Source organism: Malania oleifera, chromosome 5 (assembly GCF_029873635.1).
Source record: "Malania oleifera isolate guangnan ecotype guangnan chromosome 5, ASM2987363v1, whole genome shotgun sequence".
Lineage (NCBI taxonomy): Eukaryota > Viridiplantae > Streptophyta > Magnoliopsida > Santalales > Ximeniaceae > Malania > Malania oleifera.
The window spans coordinates 12845986-12869908 of record NC_080421.1 but is presented as its reverse complement, the minus strand read 5'-3'; the positions used below and the strand labels follow the sequence as shown (position 1 = coordinate 12869908).

General features: G+C 34.5%; 1 protein-coding gene across 15 annotated transcripts; it reads left to right on the top strand.

The window, feature by feature from the left end:
• The first annotated feature begins 1162 nt into the window (after nucleotides 1–1162).
• Nucleotides 1163–22581, top strand: LOC131156390 (membrane protein of ER body-like protein). 15 transcript variants are annotated; one of them, XM_058110032.1, is made up of 12 exons: nucleotides 1163–1474; nucleotides 2178–2414; nucleotides 7524–8006; nucleotides 10948–11001; nucleotides 11641–11871; nucleotides 15402–15458; nucleotides 15861–15931; nucleotides 16040–16130; nucleotides 17212–17304; nucleotides 17948–18130; nucleotides 18972–19033; nucleotides 21803–22581. In XM_058110032.1, the coding sequence occupies exons 1-12, from the start codon at nucleotides 1315–1317 to the stop codon at nucleotides 22274–22276; spliced, it is 2196 nt and encodes a 731-aa protein (XP_057966015.1). In that variant the 5' UTR covers nucleotides 1163–1314; the 3' UTR covers nucleotides 22277–22581. The 15 variants fall into 15 exon arrangements, with proteins under 15 accessions (XP_057966015.1, XP_057966010.1, XP_057966019.1 ...); XM_058110027.1 differs by having other exon boundaries at nucleotides 17936–18130; XM_058110031.1 differs by having other exon boundaries at nucleotides 1170–1474; nucleotides 17945–18130.
• The last annotated feature ends 1342 nt before the right edge of the window (nucleotides 22582–23923 follow it).

The following is a 23923-nucleotide window of genomic DNA, read 5'->3' as shown; positions in this document are numbered from 1 at the left end:
TACTAAATTGTACTAAATTTTTTTGAACTAAATTACCCAAAAAAATCACACTATAGCCCATTCTAAACTATTTTTAAGAATCGATAATTTATTGATTGAATTAAATCTATGGATATTATGTTTATACCAACTTAAATTTAAAAAATTATATACCGCAAAAAAGAAAGATAAATACATGAATACCTAACTATATTAAATTCCATTCAAATTCACACAAATTTAAATTTAATATTCAAAATCTAGGACTAAATCATTATTCACACTGAACCATTCATAAATAATCCGTGCATTCATAAATAATCCGTGCATTGATAAATGGGGACAGCTCATATGTTCCTTAATTTATTGATGACCAAACCTGCAGGCTGCAACTAAATAAATATGTGCCATCTTCCCAATCTTAGTGGTGGAGAAATGTGAACGAGGTACAAATATGTTTCGAAGTCAATGTTGCTGCGTTCCTAATTAGTACGTACAAAATGTAGACATGAGAGTCACATGTGATGAGCTAGCTACCTACCAATATTGAGTATGTATGTGCTCACCACGTTGGTCCCCTGCATATATATAAAATATTTAATTTATTAAAATATGAGACAATATTGAAAATTAGTAAACCTTTAAGCCTCAATCACTTGCCTCGATTTGCGTACTTATGATATTATATATCCTGTCTTTACTATTAAATTTTTGTTGCACCCTTATAAATAAGAATTCAGATATTTAATAGTAGCTAACTCGGGAAATTCAAATTTTCATTCCTTAATTAATTAATTTTTATTATTATATTGCTATTAATTTATAGCTTAGTTGACTATATATGTATTTCAATGTGCATACACGTTTATATATGTAGATGTGAATTCTCAACTCTCATTAATTATAAAAATGATGGGGGACAGTCAAGCCTAGCTAGGATGCCTCCTCTAATTAATTGGGAGATGAGTTGATTTTCTTTATTGGAGAAATATTTATATTAAATGATTCATTAAAATACTCAACCAACTCAAACTCAACTCGAATTCGAGTAGAATCGAGTCGAGTTGAGTCCGAGTAACTCGCAAATAAGCTCGACACTTACACCCCCTTGAGACAGCCCATGAGGTTGTTAGAGATTCAGATATATATATATATATATATATATATATATATATGCATGGGGGTTTAATTTGCTGGGCAAATATATGTGCATTGTGTCATTGACCCAAGTGCGCGCGCAGCTACCTTTCCCCCACCAATTATACATTACATCGATCGATCTCCGGCCAGCGTCGTTCAGCCGGCCGGCCAGAATAAGAGCACGGGTACTGTTATATGATGGCTGAGCTGCAAGGTCATCAGCAATGGAAGCTGGAGGAGGAGGAGGAAGAAGGAGGAGTCGGAGAGAAGGGAGCAGTAGGAGTGGTGGCGTTTGAAGGAGAGGATAAGGAAAGCGTGGAGTACAAAGCTGCTTACCTTCATCAGGACGAATTAGGTGCGTTAATTGATTATCTTGCTTTTAAATTTAAGTATTAAAAATCTCTTAATAATTTAATTAATTATTCTAATTTTTTGGTCGCATGATTTTCTTTTTTTCTTCTTTTTTTTGGAAAACCAAGGTTTAAATGCAGAATGTAAATTAATTCATTGCTAATGTTTAACAAATCAATTTTGAAAAATAGTTAAGCACACAAGAAAATGACGAGAGATAACGAAAAATAGCTAAAATTATTTAATTTTGCTTTTGCAAACGCGCCATTTTTTATTTAGCGACAACCCTTTAAAATTAAATGACAATTTATTATTTTAAAATTTAAGTAGTAGTTTTCTTTTTTGGTTTTTCTCATTTTCTTCCCCTGTTCAAAGGCTTTTTCCCTTAAAGCCATGGCAGTGACAGCGGGTGTCATACTGCCGTCATAAAGGAGGCTGCACTGCAAAATCCAGACGATGAAATTGTTTTTAATCAATTTCAAAGTAAGAATTACCTTTTCTGTTGGGTAATAATAGAAAAAATTAATAAATTAATATGCACGAGGCGCTCTTTTTTAAATTTCTTTCTTTGTTGCATTCAATTTTTTTTTTTTTTTTCCTGCAATTAAATCTTTCCCGGATGGCAATGGCTAGTGGATATCTTCTTTCATTATTATTAGTATTTAAGAAACAAGCGCCGGAAACTGAGCTTACTTTCCTTGAGGTAGGGAAAAGCGGGCCAGGTGGGTCACTCCACGAAGCGATGGCGGAGGTGGCGCGGTGGTGGAAGGAGGACGATGAGGCCGCCGCGGCGGAGGCCGAGGGAGCTGCTCTGCAAGAAAGACGACCTCGCCGCCGCAAACACGCCATTACAGCTACTACCATTACTCAAACCGAAGAAGATCCAGAAGAAGAGCATGAGGAAAGATTGGTGACCAATATTTCTTCCTTGATTGAGGACACCGGTACGGCATCTCATACCTCTCTCTCTCTCTCTCTCTCTCTCTCTCTCTCTCTCTCTCTCTCTCTCTCTCACACACACACACACACACACACACACACACACACATAGCTTTTCCCCCCATTTTTTTTGAAACATGGGAGTTAGGGCTACAAACTAGAAAGTAAAAATGATGGCCATTTCATCTGTACTAGTCATTGGGTTTTTGAAGATGCCATAGCTCTAAGTTAATTTGTTTAAATTTAAAAAAAAAAAAAAAATAAGAACTTCTATTAATAATTATAATGTTTATCATAAATAATATTTTTGTTAGATAGATTTATTAATGTTTTTTGTATTTTAAGTTATTTGCTTCTCTTACCTTAATTATTATTTGTATTGGATGAATCATTATTTTAGATTTATTAAATGCAATTTCTATTACTAAATTTCCAACACAACGTATGAATATATTGAAGTAAGCCTATTTTAATATTCCATATTTTTATGCAAATCTAACTTGTGTTCTAATAGTTGGATAAGGCATAAAATCTTGACCATTTAATTTTTTTTGTAATTTTAGATAGTGATTAATATTAATTTTCCCAAGAACAACCAAAAAAAAATATTATTGCATATATAATAATAGTTTTGTAGATAAATAATTTTGTAATTTTTTTATTTAATATAAATATTTTGCTGCTACTAAGAAGTTTGTTGAAGTTTGGAGCTAATATATGAAAATCTTTTGACTGCAATTTATAACAAATTCATTTTCATTACTTCTATTTGCGTTTTTAAGCATACAATTTGAATTGGATAAATGAATAACATATTCAAATTCTGAAAAAAAAAAGTCTGTATTTGGATTAAAGAAAACCATTTCTTCAAATTATCAAATTAGGATGGCTGGAGAATTTTACTTAATTTACAGCCCTAGCCTTCGAAGCATTAGAAAATGTTTGTCTTGAATTTGTTGATGGTATTTATATTCCCATTTATTATTAAGTATTTAAAAATATTCTTTTACCTTTATTGGGAAATTCTAATAGTAAATCTATATAAGTTTATTAAATTGGCTATTTATTTAGATTATTCTAATCCTATGTTTGGAGAGGCCTTGGATTTGGAGTTATATTGGATTTAGATAAGATAATGCGTAAAATTGTATTGAAATTTGTTCAAATCCCCTCAAATCCAACTATAATGTTCGAAATCCATGCTTCAAAACACTGCCTAAATGAATTTATATTTAAATTTTAATGGACCTGGTTTCACTATTAATAGAATCCTATAATATATTGGGTATTCATATCTTTATTTCTCCGCTGTCAGGTTGTCTGAATATTTTCCCTAGCTGGACTGGCTTTCCCTCATTCTATAGCCCCCTCTGTTTTTGCCCTTTTGGGCTTTACCCTCCCTTTAATAATAATAATTAAAAAAAAAAAAAAAAGAATCCTATAATCAATATAGTAAATTACATAGGGTGTCTGCTAGCATTTCTATATATATATTTTCATGGGTTTTTTCATATTGTCTGTATTTAGTATTTACAAGCTGGAAGATTTTGGTGAAACTACATCCCCAGCCTTTGATTTTTGCCTTTAATATCTTCCAATCCTTATATTTTGAATCAATTGTTACACGTATGTCCAAATGTCAAAATTCTATTGGGTTAATGGTTTTTTAGTCATTTAGCATTATTATTATGTGTTAGAGTTTTGTTAGTAATAAGTGTGATTTAGTAAGGATATTATGGTCATTCCGATTGTACTTGACGTATATTATAAATAGAGGGAGAGTCCTATCACTGAGTTTAGGTCATCCATTTTACCCAATTGTTCAACATGGTATTGGAGCATGATTCTGAAACTTAAACCTTAACTGTAACCACCATCAAAACCGAAGCTTGAAACCCAAAATCCACTGCATGTCTACCATCATTGAAGAATTTCCAGCAATGCAGCAATAATATAGCCCTAGAAAACAGCCAGCAGCAGCTGAAAGTTAGACCAGTTGCTGGAATTTTCTGGGCTACACTGCCAGTTTGAGAACATCAAATCTGCTATAGATTTTGCAAAAACAACACCATAGACACTGCTGATCTGCCCCCCACTGAAATCCCATCTTCAGGCAGTGTTCCATGCGCCCTCATGTGCCGGTTGAGGCTGCCAGGGCCGACCCCTCACGCTGGTGCATCAAGCTATTTTCAGGCATGATTTTGTCGTGAAATCATCCAGCAGTGATTCAATCCCTCTATTAACATGTTATTGGAGTTTTTCATGATGTTTTTTGTCCAAAAATCTCACCTTTTTTAATTGCTCATGTGCGGCACCCGAGGAATGGTTGTTTGATGCTTCGTGAAGCTGTTTATCAATGGTTATTGTGTGTATTGGGTCTAAACAGTGGGATTTGCTGTGTTTTTTGATTCAATGTTCTAATTCCTTCCATATACCAAATTATCCAGCTGTTGGGCATGTGTTTTGCTCAAAGATCCAATCTTTGTTGTCACCATGCACTTGTGGTAATTCATTAGTTGTTGTTTGGTGTTAGTAACAGTCCTTAGTGACTTTCCTGGAGGAGTGGCAGTGCTCATAAGCTGTTTTTTGTGAGGCTGTGGTAGTGTTGTATAAGTTTGTTGGTGATTTGTCCACGGTAGTTTCGGTGGTTCACCTCTCCAATTGTTCCAGTGCTGTGTGTTGCTTGTTTGGGCTGCGTCTGAGTTTCTTGATGCTGTGGCAGCCTTGCACTGATTTATTTGGGACTTGTTCATGGTGGGTCACCTTGTTTGTGGTTGTTCTGATTGTTCTTGCAATTAATCTTATGATCATTGGTCTAAGTTTGTGAATATTGGGATGGAGTTTGCAAATTCCAAAAGTATGGTTCTTTCATCAGTCACTTGTTTGAGTGAACCGCGTACTATGACTATATCAGAGGAGGAATATTCAAGGTTTCTACGATATCAATCGTCTCAACAAGCATCTTATCACACTGTGTCTTTTGCCTAGAAAGGTAATCCAATAGTCTGTTTGTCATCTGGTATCCTTCCTAGTAGTCCTTGGGTTATCGATTCTATTGCCACTGACCATATAGCAGGTGCAATCAACTTCTTTTCTGATCTTCAGTATCCTTAAAATCTACCTCATGTTACCCTTGCTAATAGGTCTACTATTGCTATTAAGGGGATAGCAACAATAAATCCTACTCCTTCTATCTCTCTTTCTTCTGCTTTATACATTCCTAAATCTCCTTTTAATCTCATGTTAGTTAGTAAGCTTACGAAGTCACAACAACTCGACATTAAGAATGCATTTCTAAATGGCGACTTCGAAGAAGAAGTCTACATGACAATACCACTAGGTTTTAGTAAGAAAGGTGAATAAAACAGAGTATGTAAACTGAAGAAGTCCCTATTTGGAATCAAGCAATCTCCTAGAGCATGGTTCGGCAGATTTGCGAAGGTGATAAAGAACCAAGGATATCGACAAGGGCAATCAGATCACACTATGTTTTTGCAATAGTTTGAAAGTGGGAAGAGAACAATTCTGATTGTGTATGTTGATGATATAATCCTAAATGGAGATGATACAGTGGAGATGGAAAGATTGAAGAAAATCCTAATTGCTGAGTTTGAAGTTAAAGGCCTAGGACAAATGCGGTACTTCTTGGGAATGGAAGTTGCTAGATCAAAAAAGGGTATCAGTGTCTCTCAGCGAAAGTATATCCTCGATCTCCTAACCGAAACTGACATGCTTGGAAGCAAACCCAGTGAAACTCCCTTTGAAGCAATAAAGAGAGTTGAAGACTGCGGAATATCGGTTGAAAAGGAGAGGTGTTAGAGATTGGTTGATAAACTAATCTATCTATCACAAACCAGACCCGACATCGCATTTGCAGTAAGTCTGGTAAGCCAACACATGCATTCACCAAAGGAGACTCACCTAGAGGTTGTGTACAAGATTCTCAAGTATCTTAAGGGTTTGTTCGGGCAAATGACTATCCTTTAAGAAAAGTGAAAGTAAGGAAGTAGAAGTTTTCAAAGATGCTAATTAGGCAGGATCAGCAGAAGATAAAAGGTCTACCACCGGATATTGCACCTTTGTATGGGGAAATTTGGTGACTTGGAGGAGTAAAAAACAGAATGTAGTGACTCGAAGTAGTGCCGAAGCTGAGTTCTGGGTAGTTGCACAAGGGATATGTGAAAGACTGTGATTACGGAAACTTTTGGAAGAACTACAGATCACGGTGAAATTCCCTATCAAACTCTAGTATGATAACAAAGCAGCCTTCAGTATCTCTCTCACTCCAGTTCAACATGACAGGACTAAGCATGTAGGAGTGGACCGACACTTTATCAAAGAAAAGGTTGAAGAGGGAACCATTTGTATGGCTTATGTTCCTACCAAGGAACAAACAACAAACATCTTTACCAAAGGGTTAGTCCGACAGAGTTTTGATGATTTTATTTGCAAATTGGATAGGATCAATATCTATGATCCAACTTGAGGGGGTGTGTAGAAATCCTAAGTGTCTTGGAGTGATTTAGGGGATATTTATGTAGAGAATTGTCTATTATTGAGAGAGATTATTTTAGGAGATTGTTTCCATCTTTAGCATACCCGATTGTATTATAAGTATAATGTATCGACTTGTACAAATTATTCATTCAAGAAATACAGAACCTATTCTGATTTCAACTCCTAAAGCCAAAGTTCCATCGTTATGTTAGATCTCCAATTGCTCCGAAAGCTTAAATTGTTGGCAGTGAGCCCAACAAGCTATCAAAGGGAGTAAACATCTTTCTATGCATTTCAAAAAAAAAAAAAAAGGCATTGTTGGCAGACCAGAAGCGCAATAGTCACTTGGTTTCCCTTTATTATTGGTTGCCTGCTGACTTGTCATTTTCATTAGATGCCATCTAAATGGATTAGCATATACAATTAGGATCAAGAGTTTGTACTTAGATTGGATATGGGTTGACCAATGGTATTTTTGCATGGCTGGCTTGCAAATTTTGCATGTTTCTTTAGTTTTGTTTTTGGAAAGTTTCTACATATCTATTAATTGTTCTATATGTAGATATTATGCATGAGATATTTGTAGGGGATTGTTAACATTTGTTGCTTGGTTGCAGGTAACAGATCCTCTAATGGATATTTTGCAATAAAATATGAAAGCATTGAGCATTCAATTTCTGGGACAAGTTCTCAAGATGGGAACATGGATGTCCCAATAAATGATTTTGAAACTCAAAGGCATCCTAGTAGAACAATTACTAAGCAAGAAGAAATTGTAAGCGAGAAAATCTTACCTGGTTTTAAAGTTGTGTCTTCTAAAAAGTCAGAAGAAGCCATTCATCTTACTCCTTCTAACAATGTGACAACAAAACAAGCGCATGTTAACTTAATAAAAGGAAGTGAAGGAGAAGTAATAGAAGTAGATCTTGAGAGGTGGTTAGAAGATCCAGAAGCATATGATTTTTACTGCCCTAATTGTAATTGTTGTGTAAAAAAAGTTATACTTCGTAAAAGAGAACGTGAACGTACGTCTGCACAGCGTGATGAGCCAGTCGATGTTTTCAGATGCACATCTTGCTTCAGTTTCCTCATTGTTGCAGGTATTATCTTTTCTCAATGCTGTTGATTTTTATACTTTGTTTTATTGTCTAAAATACCATGCCTCTGTCTCTTACATTCTTTAGGCATGATATTGGTCACTTGTGAGAATAACTCTGAACATTGTTCATGTTAAGGGTGCAATTTTTGGAGAAGTAATTATCAAATTTCTAATGAGATTCAGTAATAGCATCATATGAATATATTTAGCATTTCTGAGTGAGAAATGAGCACTTGCTTCTGGATGTTGGTGTTCCCACCAATTCATCATCAACCAGAATGGGAGGATGATACATTAATTTAAAGAATATTTTTATTAATGGACATCATCAAAGGCTGGTTAGTTTTGGCAGTATCAATTATGTGTCATGAAGTTGCTGCAGAGTATGATTTCATCTCCTATGCTTTTTCACTGGAAGATGGATAAGGCATACTGAGCTTCTCAATCCAAATTGGGATGGCACTAATGTACTTTTTGGATTGAACTCATGGCAAGAAGTAAGTGAGCCTTCTAGTAGTCAACCAAGCTGCAAAATGAATTCAACTTGTAAAATGATATGCTAGGACTTGCAATAAAGAATCTTATACTTTCGGAGCTGTCTGTGTTTGATTAGAAGTGTAGAGGATGATTATTCCATATCATCTCATTATTTGGTGTTGAACATAAAAGAACTTGTCAAAAACAGCAATCAATTTGTTCTACGTTTAAGAAAAGCACGTTTCTATTACAAAAATATTGAGAAAAGGAACCGTATTAGACAGTTCTGATCCTTATGTTATAGACTTAGGGCCAAATTAATGGATTTAATTGCAGTGGAACTAACTCATTTTGTGGATTTTGCGGAACCTATAGAAAATTTTCAGATTTTCCTTTCATAGTAGTACTTTTGATTGGATGAAATGCTATGAATAAAAGACCAATTTTTTTTACATAAGATCATAAATAATTTCTAGCTGAATTTACATTTTAGATGTTTTGTTAGTTTTTTTAGAGTGGAAAGAAATTTTATATTATGTCTTGACATGGAGCACTTAATTTTTTACTCTGCTATGTGATCAATTAAAAATTGGCTTAGTGTTCGATTTATTGTTAATACAATTTTCACATTGCAATCTCATTTCCTATCAACATTTGAATAAATATAAAATCTGCTTATGGCTGTTTGCTGCTTATTATCTTAATTCTTACTATATGTCTCCATTGATGAGCAGTGTGTTGATGCACACACACAAATATAAACACAATTGATAACTACTGCTAGGAGTGCAATAGGAGAAAATAGAAAATTTTCAATCACTTAAGGTGTACATCGAGGGTTTGTTTTGAGTACTTATGCATGAACTTATTAGGCATATCCAAGATGTGGTTCAGCGAGTATGCTGTTTGCAAATAATATTGTTTCAATATATGAAACTGGAGGTGGAGTATATTATAAGTAAGAACTATGAATAGAAGTTTTAGAATCTAGAGGTTTCGAGAGAAGTAGAAGTCAGATAAGATATATGAAATTCCATTTTTGTATTTTATTGTGGGTTGAGAGAAATAATGAAGAAAATGTTAAACTTGATGGTTGATAAATTCCTTAGTAGTAGTAGATTTTGGTACCATGAGTTAAAAGTAATTTGATTAAAGCAGAGAACTGCATCTGGTGTACTGTATAATTGTGATTTTGAAGAAAGTTTTTTTAGAGGAAAATTGTAGACCAACACTATTTGGACCAGACTGCTGGAAATTAACAAAGCGAATATTCACAAAATTTTGTAGTTGGAATATAAATACTATGATGGATGAGGGATATAACTCTAAAAGATAACATAAAGAGCAAAAACATCCTTAGTAAATTAGGAGTTGTACTTGTTGAACATAAGATAAGGACAGCTAATATGGATGGACCAAAAAACACTCCAATAAGAAAGGGTGATTCAGTTGACATTTTGAGGTTTGGGTTTGGGATTGGGGAGGGGGGAGTAGCCTAGAATAATTTGGACTGAGGTAGTAAGGATTAAGGAAGCAATCAACAACTTGTTACCTTTAGAGGATATGCCCTAGAGTGTGTTGAATGGAAAAGAATGGATTCGTATAACGGATTCTACCTAGTGGGACTTATGGCTTGGTTGCTGTGGTGGTGGTGGTGTTGTTATTTGTGTACTACATGTATGCATGTATCAATCAGTGTTTGATTTAATTTTTTGCGTGCATCATAAGCGCCAATTTTTTTTTTTGTGTGTTCTTATTGGGCGTTTTAGATACTTCATTTGATTTATACTTTGTTTTCATACACCTTCTCAAATCTCTATGAATACTGCTGTTTTTTAGGGAGATTAAAGCTGCAAAGAGAAGGGAATCATAATGTTGAAGTGATGAGGGATATTTCAATCGGTGATTGCATGATAGATGTTATGGTCCTTTGTTGAAATTGTAAACATTTTCCTTACACGATTGAAAGTTTTAGTACATCCCATAGCAAGATAGAACGACAGAATAGAACATTTGAATTGTGATATTAGACACAATAATTCTTTTGAATTGTGACACCCATAGAGATATGGGTTGACCTTTTTAGTTTTCAATTCTTTGTAGGGAGGGAGGAAGGGAGGGAGAGTATTTTTAGTTTTCAGGATGATTTTTAAAGTCATTGTAAGGCAAGGCCTATGTTGTTCCAATGGATGAGATGGCTTCAATCAAAATCAGTCCTACTTTATGGGGGTTTTCCTACATGGCATTAGCAGTATAAGTTATCCATTTCAATCTGTTTGCAGTGGGGAACCACTGTTTATGACTGCATATAATAAAGATTTTGACAGTGGAATTTATTTATGTTGTTAAGATTGGATTCAGACTTGCTTTGTTACGATAGATCCAAGTTTTCATTTCCTGACAAACCCATAATATTACAGCCTTCATCATTGCTCTAAATTTTAAAGTTCTGTTCAATTTAACAGGGCATCAGCTTGCATCTTTTTTTGTACCAGACAAGGAGGGGACAATTGATCACGGTATGGAATTGTTTGAAAAATTTTAAGCTGTTTGGCTCATTCAAACATCTGTAATCTGTGAAAAATATTATTTATAATTGTTTCTCTATTGCCTTTTAACTACTTTATATTGCAACAGTTGGAATTACCACCTCTTGCAGACATATTTGTTTCCTAAGCCTGTGAACCAGTTTTCTTACATTCAAACCTTCTTTTGTTTTCCTCAATGTGGTGTTATGCCATCGCAGTGTGCCAGTGCCCCATCAATCGTGTTTGTGTGTGTAAAGAACAAGCAAATATATCTAGGACAATCAATTAGTGGAAATATGTTGTCATGATGATATTAGGAGGGCTACTTAGGATTTTTTCTGGCTTTTCTTTTATGATTAAATAAATAAAAGAGGGATGATTAAGCAGAAAGGTCAACTATCTACTTTTTTTTTTCTTCTAAGTCTGCTTTTGTGCATCTTATTAGTGTTGTCTCCAATGAAAAAAGGTAGAACACCTGCTCATTTAGGCATGTGAAAGATCTACTTTTATTATACTTGATGATGCATTATACATTTTCAGGTTTTTGACATTCTTGTTATTTAGATGTTCTTTTGTATGTATAGTTGTTCCTTATGGTTCCTGGGCCATCCTTTTAAAATTCTGAAGCAGGATACAGGAACTGGCTTCGGCTGGATGTACAAGAGAGTGATTCAGCTGCACATCCATCACATGCAGCTAATGAATCAACTAATGATGGAGTTGTAATTAATGCGCCTACTGAACCCCAAGAATCCCAAGAAGATACTGTAACTTCTCCAGTATTAGAACCCAAGGAACCTAATGAAGGGATAATCAATGTCAGATGGAACTCAGCTAATGCAAAGAAAACGAATGATACAGGTATGGGCAAGATATCAACGTCATGCATGAGAAGGATGAACAGAAAGTCCTCTCTGACAAAAAAATGCTTTATAATCTTGTGGTAAAATATATATATACATATATTTTTATTTACAGCATCTTGTTATTCAAGTGGATTGTTGTTGTCACCAAATAGCTAGTGAACATAAGTGGCATATGATTTTGATGATTCTGCCATTAAATTTCATGTGTCTTCATGTATGTATATTTGTGCATGTATCTAGGGCCGACTCTTCATAATATGGGGCCCTAAGCGAATGATTTAATCAACTACCCTTAATATTTTGTTTAATTTTTATTTTTATTTAAAATTAATTTTTCTAGCTTTTTGAGATGAAAAATCACTAATTATGGGAATATATTATTTAATTAAAAAAACTTTTGAGACTCAAAAATTATATTATTATATTAAGAAAAAATTTGGGAGGCCTAGGCGGGCGCCTCAACTACCTAAAGGCAGAGCCGGCCCTGCATGTATCTCAGTTTGTGAAAACCATGCCTTCTATGCTGTGTGTAAGGAAATTAATACGAAATTCCCAAATCCTATGAGAAACAAAATAGAGAAATACACACGCCAAAGAAAATTAATCACACGCACAAGACAATATTTACATGGTTCGGCAATTTTGCCTACGTGTCCACGGAGTTGCAGGGATTTCACTATTATTAGGAAGAAAAATACAGAGAGTGTGGCAGTGCAATATTTCCTCTCTCTCAAAACAACTGCGACAGCCAACCCTAATCACCAAACAATGGTTTCTATATCCAATTAAAAAACCACGCAACATTATATCGGATCGAGTAATCATCCGAATCAAACACAACTAGGCTCCACAAAGCCCAACATTGTGTGCCTGTTTTAACTTTTAACACCACCGCCTCCCATCCCCACACCCCTCCCCCCCGCGCGCGCGAGGGCGGAAAAAAAAAATCTGTTTTCCATATTGCTATTGAATGTTTTGTTGAAAAAAGGATAATGTGTCGCATTTCATGAGGATCAGAAGATCTTTGCTTTTCTATACAAGGCTTACCATCATCAAGCAATAGGTGTATATCACCATGCTTGAGAACTTGATGAGTAGCAAATGTTGTGCTCATAATTTATTTTTATAATTAATAAAGACTATATTCATCTTGTTTAAAACTTGTTAAACGCTTAAGCTTTTTGATGAGTTTTTAAACTAATGTCGATAATTTTTATCTCTAAACTGTTAAACAAAGCACAATCAATTTCTTCATTTATAAGTCTTGGTGGAAATACTTTTGGCTATTAAAACTTGTGGTAGGCCAATATATGTTTGTGTTAGGCCAATATATGTTAGCCCTTCTAAATGATAAAAGGATTGAACACATTTGTGGTAAGTTAGGGATAACGCCTCTATAGATAAGGGAAGGGCAGTTGAGATGATTTGGACATGTGCAAAGTTAAGCCTAGTAACATGAGGAAGAGTGGCTAGTTAATGTTGGCGGCAGTAGGAGCGAAGGGGTAGACCTAGAATAACTTGGACTAAGATAATGCATAAGGATTTGACAGTGCTCCACTTCTCAGAGGATATTGCCCTAGATCGTGCAAAATGGCAGAAAAAGGTAGTTGTTGCTCTTTATGCTGCTTTTGTCACCAGCATCATTTTTATAGGTGGGAATTTCTTCCCATCATATTAGTGTTGTGCATAAATTTTCAATTAACTGATTGTTTCGTACTTTTCCTTACCTGCTATGCTTTCAGGAACATGGCCAATTTCTAGTATTTTTCTCTTAGATGTCAATGTGACAGTTTAGATCACATATACAATCGATGATTACTTTTTACCAGTTGACTTTCCTTGGTCTAGTGAATGGAACAAAAAATGAGATGAAAATGATGCAAGGGTTTGTGCTTTATAGAGGATCTTTAAATGAAATTGAAGAGAAGGACAGGACTGTTGTCAAAAAGACTGAAAAGTACATGTGTATAATTTCACATCCTGTGGCCCACAAACTGCTCCTGGGTCTTTCTCTTTTTTAGTATTTGTATACTCCTAAGCTTTTACTTGATTCCTGCACCACCTTAAGCTCAAGAAAAAAGTTATTTAATACAGGTGTTGCTTTGCTATGTTTTGCATGCAACATTTTGTAATTAATTGTGAGCAAACTGTTTATGAATATAACTATAATGCTGGCATACTCTTTAAATATATTAGTAGACTGACATTAACAAAATCGCATATATATATATATATATTTATTTATTTATTTGTGTTTAATGTCTTTTTTCTGCAATTAGTAACTTATGATCTCTCTTTTTTCATGTTCCTGCGTAAATATGGTTTTTTTTTGTGTTGTCTTCATTGACAATTTTGGATTTGATTTGTATTTAGGAATCGCTCAACCTGAAAGCTTAGGCTGTTAGGCAGGGACTTGAGAATATATTTTTCCATCTCAAACTCTGGCCCTTCCCACCCCAACCCAATAAATAAATAATGAAGGCCCGTTGGGCTTGAAAGTGTTGATAAGAATGGGCGTACCATTTACCGTGAGCTGAAATTTAATTATAAGAATAGTGATGCCCAGGATTCAAATTCTTGATCATTCAAAGAGCCTTTACACCATATTGAAGGACCTCGACCTTAAAGCTAAAGCTGTTAGGTGAGGACCAATAAAAGGTTTTATCACCTAACAATTTGGTTCCTTTGGAATTCGAACAAATAAATTGCAAAGAAACATTGAAGGGTGGGTGGAGTGATGTTTAAAGATGGGACCCATTCATATGTCTCACTCAAAGCAAAAAATGTTCCGAAGGACACAAAATTGAAACACTCTTTAATTGCATTTTGCCACTCTTAGTAAGAGATTAGATTGTAGTTGTCACTCTTGTATCTAATTATATATGAGATAAACCCTCCATTTCAATCTGGCTATCTGAGTATCTGACACAAAACATATAGATTAAAACTGCCTTTTTGGTTGGAGTTTCCTTTTTGTGTTAGTAAGATAAGTCCTCCATTTAATCTCTGCCCCCACCCCTGGGCCGCGCATGTGACTTACAGTTGTTTTTAAATTTTCAGCATCAATTGTACAGTAATGGAGAGCCGTTGTTTTGTAATTGCATAACAGAATCATCTTTACAGTCCTACAGAATGTTGGAAAAATAGAATCATTTTTTGTAATTATTTGCAAAACTGAAAATGGAAAAGAGAACTGTTTGCCACTATTAAACAAGCATTCTCTCATTTTTTAAGGTTTTAAATCTAACTTATCATTTAAGTAGCTCAAACTTCAAGGCTTGATGCTTGATATATCACTAGGGCATGCAGTTTTATAATTAGTATGTATGCATGCACACATCCACATGCTGTTACTGTTGTAGTCCCAATAACTTAACATATAGATTGATTGCTAAAGGAGCTTCTGGAACTGGCATTAGTCTTTGTCAGTTTCATTGCATAACCTCTATGCCATGATGCATTCAAGTTTTCATTTCTTGACTAATTCATTGTACCAAGGGTTGACAATTTTGGCCAATTTAACAGGAAATTGGTTCATATCTCTTTTTATACCTAACAAGAAGGAAGTTACATTTGATCCAGGTATTATGTTAGTTTCAATCCTTCAATTTTTTTTTTCCCACTCTTTCTAAAGGTAATATTGCACAAATAAATTATCATTTTTTCCTCAAGTGCCTCAACCACTCTCGTTGCAACAGAGTGAATTTATACATCTTGCTGAGAAGTTTATCACAAACAATGGTTCTGACCTCTTAAGTAGTGAACCAATTTGCTTGAATATTATTATTATTATTATTTTTTGGTGTCATAAGTCATCATTACACCATTGCGGGTCCTTATTAAACAAAATGGCTGGACAAACAAATTAGTGAAAGAGATATTGGAATTCACTTGTTCTTGCAGTTTACATGTTATTGAATTGAGTAATATTTTACACTCACGCTTTTGTTCTAGGATGATTTCTAACTTGAAATGGTGATGCAGGATATGACTGCCAGCTGGATGTGCAAGTGACTGATTCATCTTCGCACATATCACATATAACAGATGAATTAGTAAGTCAGTAATGTTCGTAGTGGTCATAATTCATCAATTCAAGATGCTCCATTGTCTGTTCAGTTGTCTGGGAATTGACTTGTAATTGATGTGTTCCTGAACCCCAGGAATCTGGAAAACAAGGAGGCCGAGAAAGCACTGAAGTGATAGTCAATGTTGGAGGGAAATTAGATGATGCAATGAAAAGGAACGACATAGGTATGGACAATCTATAAGGGTCATGATTCATGAGAATTAAGATGAGACGTCCTGTTAGAATTTCAAATGTACTCCAAATTCCAAAATCTCATGAATCATATTTTCTTTTGCAGCATCAGTCGTTTGAGTTTTGGCTAAATTGTGCACTTTATGCCTACACCCAATGATTAGAGAAACATTACAATTTAAATTAAGTGACATGATTTTGCTGATTGTATTATGAACTCTCTCTTGATGCATTATGTGCATGTGTAAATAAATGAAGTCCAAGCCTCCTATTTTTATACCTTCTGTCTCTATGTTAAGGAGCAGCAGTTCTTATTATGTAATGTGTATTAATATTATTTATATATGAGAATTTTGTGAGAAGATAACTATGAATTCATTGTCTCTGTTATGAATATTGAAGCCTTGAAGATCATATTCATTCTTAACCACTTGTATGAAACTAGAGCCCTTTGTGATTATATAATTTGTGTAGGAATTTTTTCTTTAAACCCTAGCACAAACTGAATATAAAAGTTTAAGTATTGGTGGAGGTTTATTGCCTCTTATATTTTGACCTATGGCTATTAGCAGTTATACTCATGCATGCAGACACAAGTGCATAAATATATATTTACTGTTTGAAAAAATAGAAACACATAGTTGTTGTTGTTGTTGCTGTGAATAGAGACATTTTGTTGTCAAGTAGAGGTGGGTGACACTTTCATTTATCAGATGTTCATTCCAGTACTTATGGTTTTCTTGCTGTGCTCTGAGTTTGAGAACTGAATGATTTTTTGGTTTTAAAATGTTGAAAGTGTAGATGTTATGATTTAGGAAAAAGGAAAAAAACAAAAAAAATGAGTCCCCAGTAATGGTCTTACCAGTTGGGCCCTTGGAAGTTTTTGGAGGGATAGAGTCCTAGTTTCTAGCATTTTTTGCAAGATCTGGCTGTTCTCATGGATCAAACCTGAGCCGTTGCACTTGAAAACTCAAGATTTCCTCCATTTCAATTGGCTATGACCCCTCTTTGATGTTGCGATTAATTGAGTTTTACATGCTTTCAACGCATAATGACTGGTATAAAACTATGCAGATGAAAATGACATGCAACGGGACCTGGACTATGGAGGGCCTAAAAATGAAATTGAAGAGAAACGTGACATCTATCTTCAACAGAACATTGAAGGTATGGAAATGTCGTTTCACATCCTTTGTCCTATGAACTGCTTTTGTTGAATTCTACTTTCAGTAGTTTTCATACTTATGTTTTTGTTTGATGGCTATGTAGAAAAACAAAGTTCATGTTTAACAAATTGATTTAAATATGCACAATGAACCTTTTAATTTGATAGGTTTTTGTAGGATTGATCTCATATCATGAATTGAACCAAACTGCCTTTCTTTTCATTGCTCTTAGAATAAAAAATAGTTGGTCAAAATTTTGAACTGTGTTGTTGACTTCTTGTAGAGTTATTTTGTATATGATCCTGAGATTGCTTAAAAAATGTGAGACAAGAAACAAGCAATTTCATTTTCAAAAATGCACATATATGCTTCTCCGTGATAGATCAATCCATGTTCCACTGGCAATAAGCATATTAGTTAAAATATGTGTGTTAGTTATGGAGCTGTTAATTCTTGCACAATGATTGTGCCATTTCTTTTGTTATCACGTTTAAACCATTCATTTATTCTAATGTACTGTTAAATCTCTCACATATTATGTTTCTATGAGAAATGTTTACTTGTAAGGTTGTTTTTTCGTCTTCACATTCCAAATATCCAATACATGGGATGTTGTGATGATACAAGACTAGATTTTAAAGCAGGGCCAGAAAAACCAACAGTTCAACGGATTAAGCATGTCTCTTCCTGTCCCGAAGTAGCAATTCCACAAAGAAAAGGTGCTAAAGGATGGGAGATCTTAAAAAGCATTGTGTATGGTGGTCTAATTGAATCAATCGCGAGTTTAGGTATTGTGACATCTGCAGCAGGCGCTGATGCTGACACAGGCAAGTGTTCGAAATTTTAATACATGTCATTGAAATCTTGAAACATAGTTCTGTTACTGTATGAAATTTTCTTATTGCAAAAATTGCAAATCTTTAATCGTACAATGTCCACTTAGATCAAGCAGTTATCAAGATTTTTGTATTGATGCTTCAAAGTTTTATTATTTTTCCACTTAATACAGATCACAGCTTAACATTTAAATCATTTTTCTATGAAATAATAATTGGTCTAAAGAGACCGTATTGAGTCAGATGAAGTGTTGGGATCCAGTCTGGATTATTTTTTTGTGTTTGCAGTAAATGAATTGAGTTGTTAGTAAGTTCAACAGATGCTCGGTTCTTGCTTTTTTCGTTTTTCAATTATTTGTTGGGACAAAATAAGCTGCTACACCAACTCGTAGCTTATCGTCTGAAAATTCATCCTAATACTAAATTCATCATCTTGTATATTGGTAATAAAACATATTTTTAATATATATATATATAGAAGTCGAAGGAAAGATATATCAGTCTATGCACTTGTACTAAATATAAAATGCATTTCTTTCTTGAATCTGAATGAGTACCCACTACCCAACCTCCTAGGAGACTGCATGTGTATGGCCTTCTGCTTTTTGTTCCCTTAGTTTACTAGGTAATGACATAATAAATTCACATAGCATTTTCTTTGCTGTTGCTTCTGGATACTGTACATACTTTTTACAGAGCTTAAGTTGCTTTCTTAAATATTCCCTGCACTCCTTTCTGTAGAAAAAACATATTGAATTTTCCTAGTATGTTTGTCTTTTTGTTGTGAGAATGTTAAATTTTGCTAGAGTAATTTGGATTTGTTTTATTGCAGTGAACATTCTGGCCTTGGGACTAGCAAATCTGATAGGTGGACTTTTTATTATTGGTCATAATGTGAGTAACTTTTCATATCAACTATGGTTAGTTCTTTAGCTATAATTTTTTATTTCTCTGGAGTAGTTCAACATTGATGATATTCAGCTACGAGTAATGTAGTTTTATTTTCAAATATAGTACCTGTCAATTCTCCTTTAACGTACAAGAGGAACCTAATCATTTTTATGGATAATTTTTGCGATATTATGTGGAGTGGTTCCAGAGAATTTCATCTGCATTGTGGCATGAGAAGATTAATATTTCTTCTGTGTTCCTTTAAAATGAAAACTGAATCTTGCAAAAGAAGTGTGTTGATGCTGGTGGATGATTGTGGTATCATTATGACTATGATTTGAGAAATCTGTGCTGTAGAGGTGTATGCATAACAGGAGATGAATGACAAAGATACCAAATAGCCAATTATTTGCCAATTAAATTGAACTGAGGAACACAAAACAAAGCTGCTTTTTTTTTTATTAAAAAAAAAAATCATTTGGTAAAAATATCCAATGCAATTGAAAGCATTGCCCAACCATTTGAGGTCATGTACACAAATTCAGTCTCAGACTCAACTTCCATTAGGACCTTAGGTTCATTCCAGTAATTACCAACTTATCTTCTCCTCGTAAATCAAAGCATGTCCATTTGATTATTTTCGTAAAGTCTTCAGTCAAACATTTTTTTTTTTTGGGGACAATGTAGGTCCAGCCATAAATTGGCTTGCTACCTCCAAGACACATAGCATAGCAACTCCCTGCCATGAGTATCCACTTAAATTCTCAAATGCAAGTTTGATCCCGCTAGAAAACAACCTAAACATTTTAAGTTGACAGTTCACCCTTACCATTGGGCTATCATGGGTGTAAACCTGAACTATTTTTGTTAGGCCTTCAGTGATGTAGGACAAGAAACAGGACCATGGTTAGACCTTAGGAAACTAATTTAGAAGAATTGGATTAAGGGGTTTTTAGGTTTTGTTAATAGTTTATTGTGCGTTTAGTTTAATTAGTGTATGATATGTGTATTTGGTGGTTTGTAATATTTGTGTATTTTAGGGTTTTTGCATCTAGTTTAATTAGTATGTGATATGGTGTATTTGGGAGTTTGTATGTAATATTTGTGTAGTTTAGGGTTCTTCTGTAATTTTATGTATCCTTAGGGGTATGTGTGTAAAATCTTGTAATCCACTTTCTTACAAATAGGGTGTGAAAGTCATGTAAGAGTTAGGTTTTGATGAATTTGAATTGAAAGTGGATGTGTGTTTTCCTCCTTGTATCTCCTCCCTTCTCTTCCTTCGTCCTTCTTCTTTCCCTCTCCTCTCCTCTATTTCTCCTAGATTATCTGTTGGCTGTAATTCCATGATGCTGTCCTGCATCATTCAGTCTCTGGACTTTATTCCAAAATGACCATTAAACAAAACATATATTTTGTTTAATCTAACTCTGTTCACAAATTCATGAATATTTATTTTATCATTTCTTAGCTTACTGCTAATTTATCTCAACATCCTCATTTTAGCCATACTTCAAGAACATGTTTCTTCAAGCTATAAAAAAAAAAAAATTGAAAAAAAAAAAATAAAAATTTAACATTATCTACTAGAAAGAAGCCAGGTTTTATTTTCTTATGGGTGTTCGATTTAATTTCTATACATGAGCTCAATGTCATATCAGATTTGAGGGGCATCTTATTTATCAGAATTGAGGAATCAGTTTTCTTTGCAGTAAACACAATCTTAGTTTGAATTTCTGGAGTTTCTGCAACCTTTTTCTTCTATTTAGTTTTGCCAGTTTCTCAATTTCAGTGTTATTCATTTAGTGTTCATGGTTTTGCTTTTTTCAATAGAGAATATTTGCATGCCGTGTTTACTTAACATTTAATTTTTTATAACTAATTTTGTGATTCTTAAACATGCACAGAAGAGCAAAGAGAGGTATACCGATTTATGCACGCATACTAGATATCACATGCATTTCATTCTATAATCTTGAGCCATATCCAACCTTTTGCATATTTGCAGAATCTAGTTTAGGGATATTTTTTTTTATTCTTCCATCATATGGCCAAAATATTTTTCTGTTCTTTCCTTCATTTTGTTAGTACCACATATTGTTTTAAATTCATGCAGTAGTTTCATTATCATCACCTTTTAGGTAGCACACATTTCTTACGGAGCTTATTCACATGTTGCATCTCCACTGCTGCGTTCTCTTCAAACCTCTAGCATAATGCAAATACAATTAATTTGTTTCTTACAATAATAACACGACTGTATTGGTGTATGAAAAATCCAAATAACTTTGGTACGCTTCTGCCCCTCCTTGTCTATGTCTCTCTGCACATGCAATGCATTTCCACTGCTGCAATCTCTTAAACCTATAGCATAATTAAATACAATCAATTTTTTGCTTACAATAGTATTGCAACCATAATGATGCATGGAAAAATTCAAATGACATTAGTACGCTTCTGCCCCTCCTCATCTGTGTGTGTGCACGTGTATTCATTTTATAATTTTTGGTAATTTCTGGAGCAAATGGAACCTCAAGAAAATTTGTTTTGGCATTCCCTTATTAATCCAACATATGGAAGGAAGTTCTAGGATGCATTGTTCATGGTAAACAAAAAAATAATTAATGCTGTTTGGAGTGAAGCTTTTGAAGATCTTTTTAAGTCCTTTGAATGATAACTTGAGAGGCATATTTTGCCATGGTGTTTTAAGTGACTATTTCTTTTTGCATTCATTCAAGTTTCAATCTTCTTGAATTCACTCATAAAATTTTACAGCTCATGGAGCTGAAAAATGATCGCTCTCAAGAGACCTCTACTCAAACCAGCGGGCAAGTAGATCGCTATAAAGAGCTACTGGGGCAGAGAGAGAATTTTTTACTCCATGCGACGTTTGTTGTGTTATCTTTCCTCATTTTTGGCATGGTACCTGTTGTAACTTATGCCTTCTCATTTTGGGAGAGTGACATTAAGTACCTCAAGCTTGCAGCAGCAATGGCAGTTTCCCTTTTCTGCATTATTGTACTTTCCATCGGGAAGGCTCACATCCAGAGGCCACCCAAGTTCAATGTCTACATCAAGACTGTGCTGTACTATGCATGCAATGGGGTTATCGTCTCAGGCATTTCTTATATAGTGGGCGACCTAGTAATGAAACTCATGGACAAGCTAGGTTGGTTCAAGTCAAGTGAAGCTGTTGCTCTGTCCCTTCCTGGCACAAGATCACTGAAGCCATCCTGGGGCTCCTATTGAAGTCCTGAATCCAAACACAAAGATGCTAATGATTGATGTTCAGAATAATCTTGCAGTGCTGCGAGTTACCAGTTTCATTTTAATGGTCAAAATGATGATTGTCACTGGCAGTGGGTTTTTTAATGAGTTGTACCATTTTTGGTAGCATTTTTTTTTTGTCAAAATTTTTAGTTGCATTGAAAATAATGGATTGAACATGAATTTGATCGAAAGCTGTTTGGAATGATGCTCTGGTGCTGCAGGATGTCTGCTGCATTATAAGTGTTGAAACCAACAAGCACTATTGACATTGGTTTAACAGTGAAGAATACTGTCTGGCAGTGCTGTCATCTTGCCCATACCCCAACTGTTTAACCAGGTCAATCTAACAACCCCGTACAATAGAATAAAACTAGAGTTCCCATAGATGCATTTTTATTTGCTCAAGCTATGAATCACAAATCATGATTGAGATGTTGAAGAAATTTTTGCAGGCCCTAGTGTGAATTCAACTCCAGTTGCTTTTTCTAATCACGTTCTACTGGATTGTATAAATCGTAATTCTTGTATTACATGTTGAGTTAGTAATATCAAGCTTTAGTTTCATGACATGATTCTGTCTCAAGGGGCACTATATGTTTATAGAGAGCTCACTCAATGACAGTGGAAGAATAAATTCCATCTCACTATCATATCTACTCAAAGAAGATAAAAATATGAAATGCATGCTACAACATCGAAATGTCACTCTAATTCGACTGATTAAATGATTTTTTTTCTAGTAGGTCCTCCAACATGCTTGGGATATCCGAACCAAGGAAGGGATATTTCTTCAACTATACTATAGTTCTTAAGTGTTGGTGGATATCCTCTCACCTCCATTGATGAAATAGCCTTCTTTGCTCAAGCTTGCATGACTTGCCGAAATCTCAACAATTAATGTACTAATTGCTTTTGATTACTTTGTTGATCTTTTTGAAAGCTTCTCACTCTTTTTAAATTGATATTTCTTTTCTTGGTGTTGTAGGGCCTTTTTTCACCATCATTAACTTCCATGTTGGGTGGGAGACTAATTATTCCCTTAACATTCTCGGTTTAATGCCCTAGAGAATATAAAGAGGGCCTTAGTGCCTGTCTTAAATGCACATTTCAACTGTCAAAGCTTTTGCAATCTAAGCTCAAAGCATGTCATTAGTTAATGTAATCAATAATAACCCCCTCCCTTTCAGCTTCTTTCTATTTTGAGCTTCATCATACTAATTATTACTAACAGTTTGGCGAACGATACAAAAGCTACTTAGAAGTTTTCATTCTATCTATTAACAACTTTCATGGGAATCATGGTCCAGATTTGTATACCAATCAAAGGCATGTCCTTTGATTAAGCAAGGGAGCTATTAGGCATGGAGGTGACCTTTAAAACAACCATTAATAAAATTTCGGAAGAAATGAGAACATGTTATTTTAGGTTGCCTTTTTTATTGAACTATCGGAACGCAAGAGGTTGATATTCAATGAGTATCCTCAAGTTATCTTTCCCTTAGTGTATGGTTTTGAGTAGGGAAGAGCACTTTGATGTATTGCACCAAAAGTTGTGCTCTTATGGTATTCATGATCATGTCTTATAGTTGTTGGACAAATAATGATGTCAAAAAGGTGAAATGAATT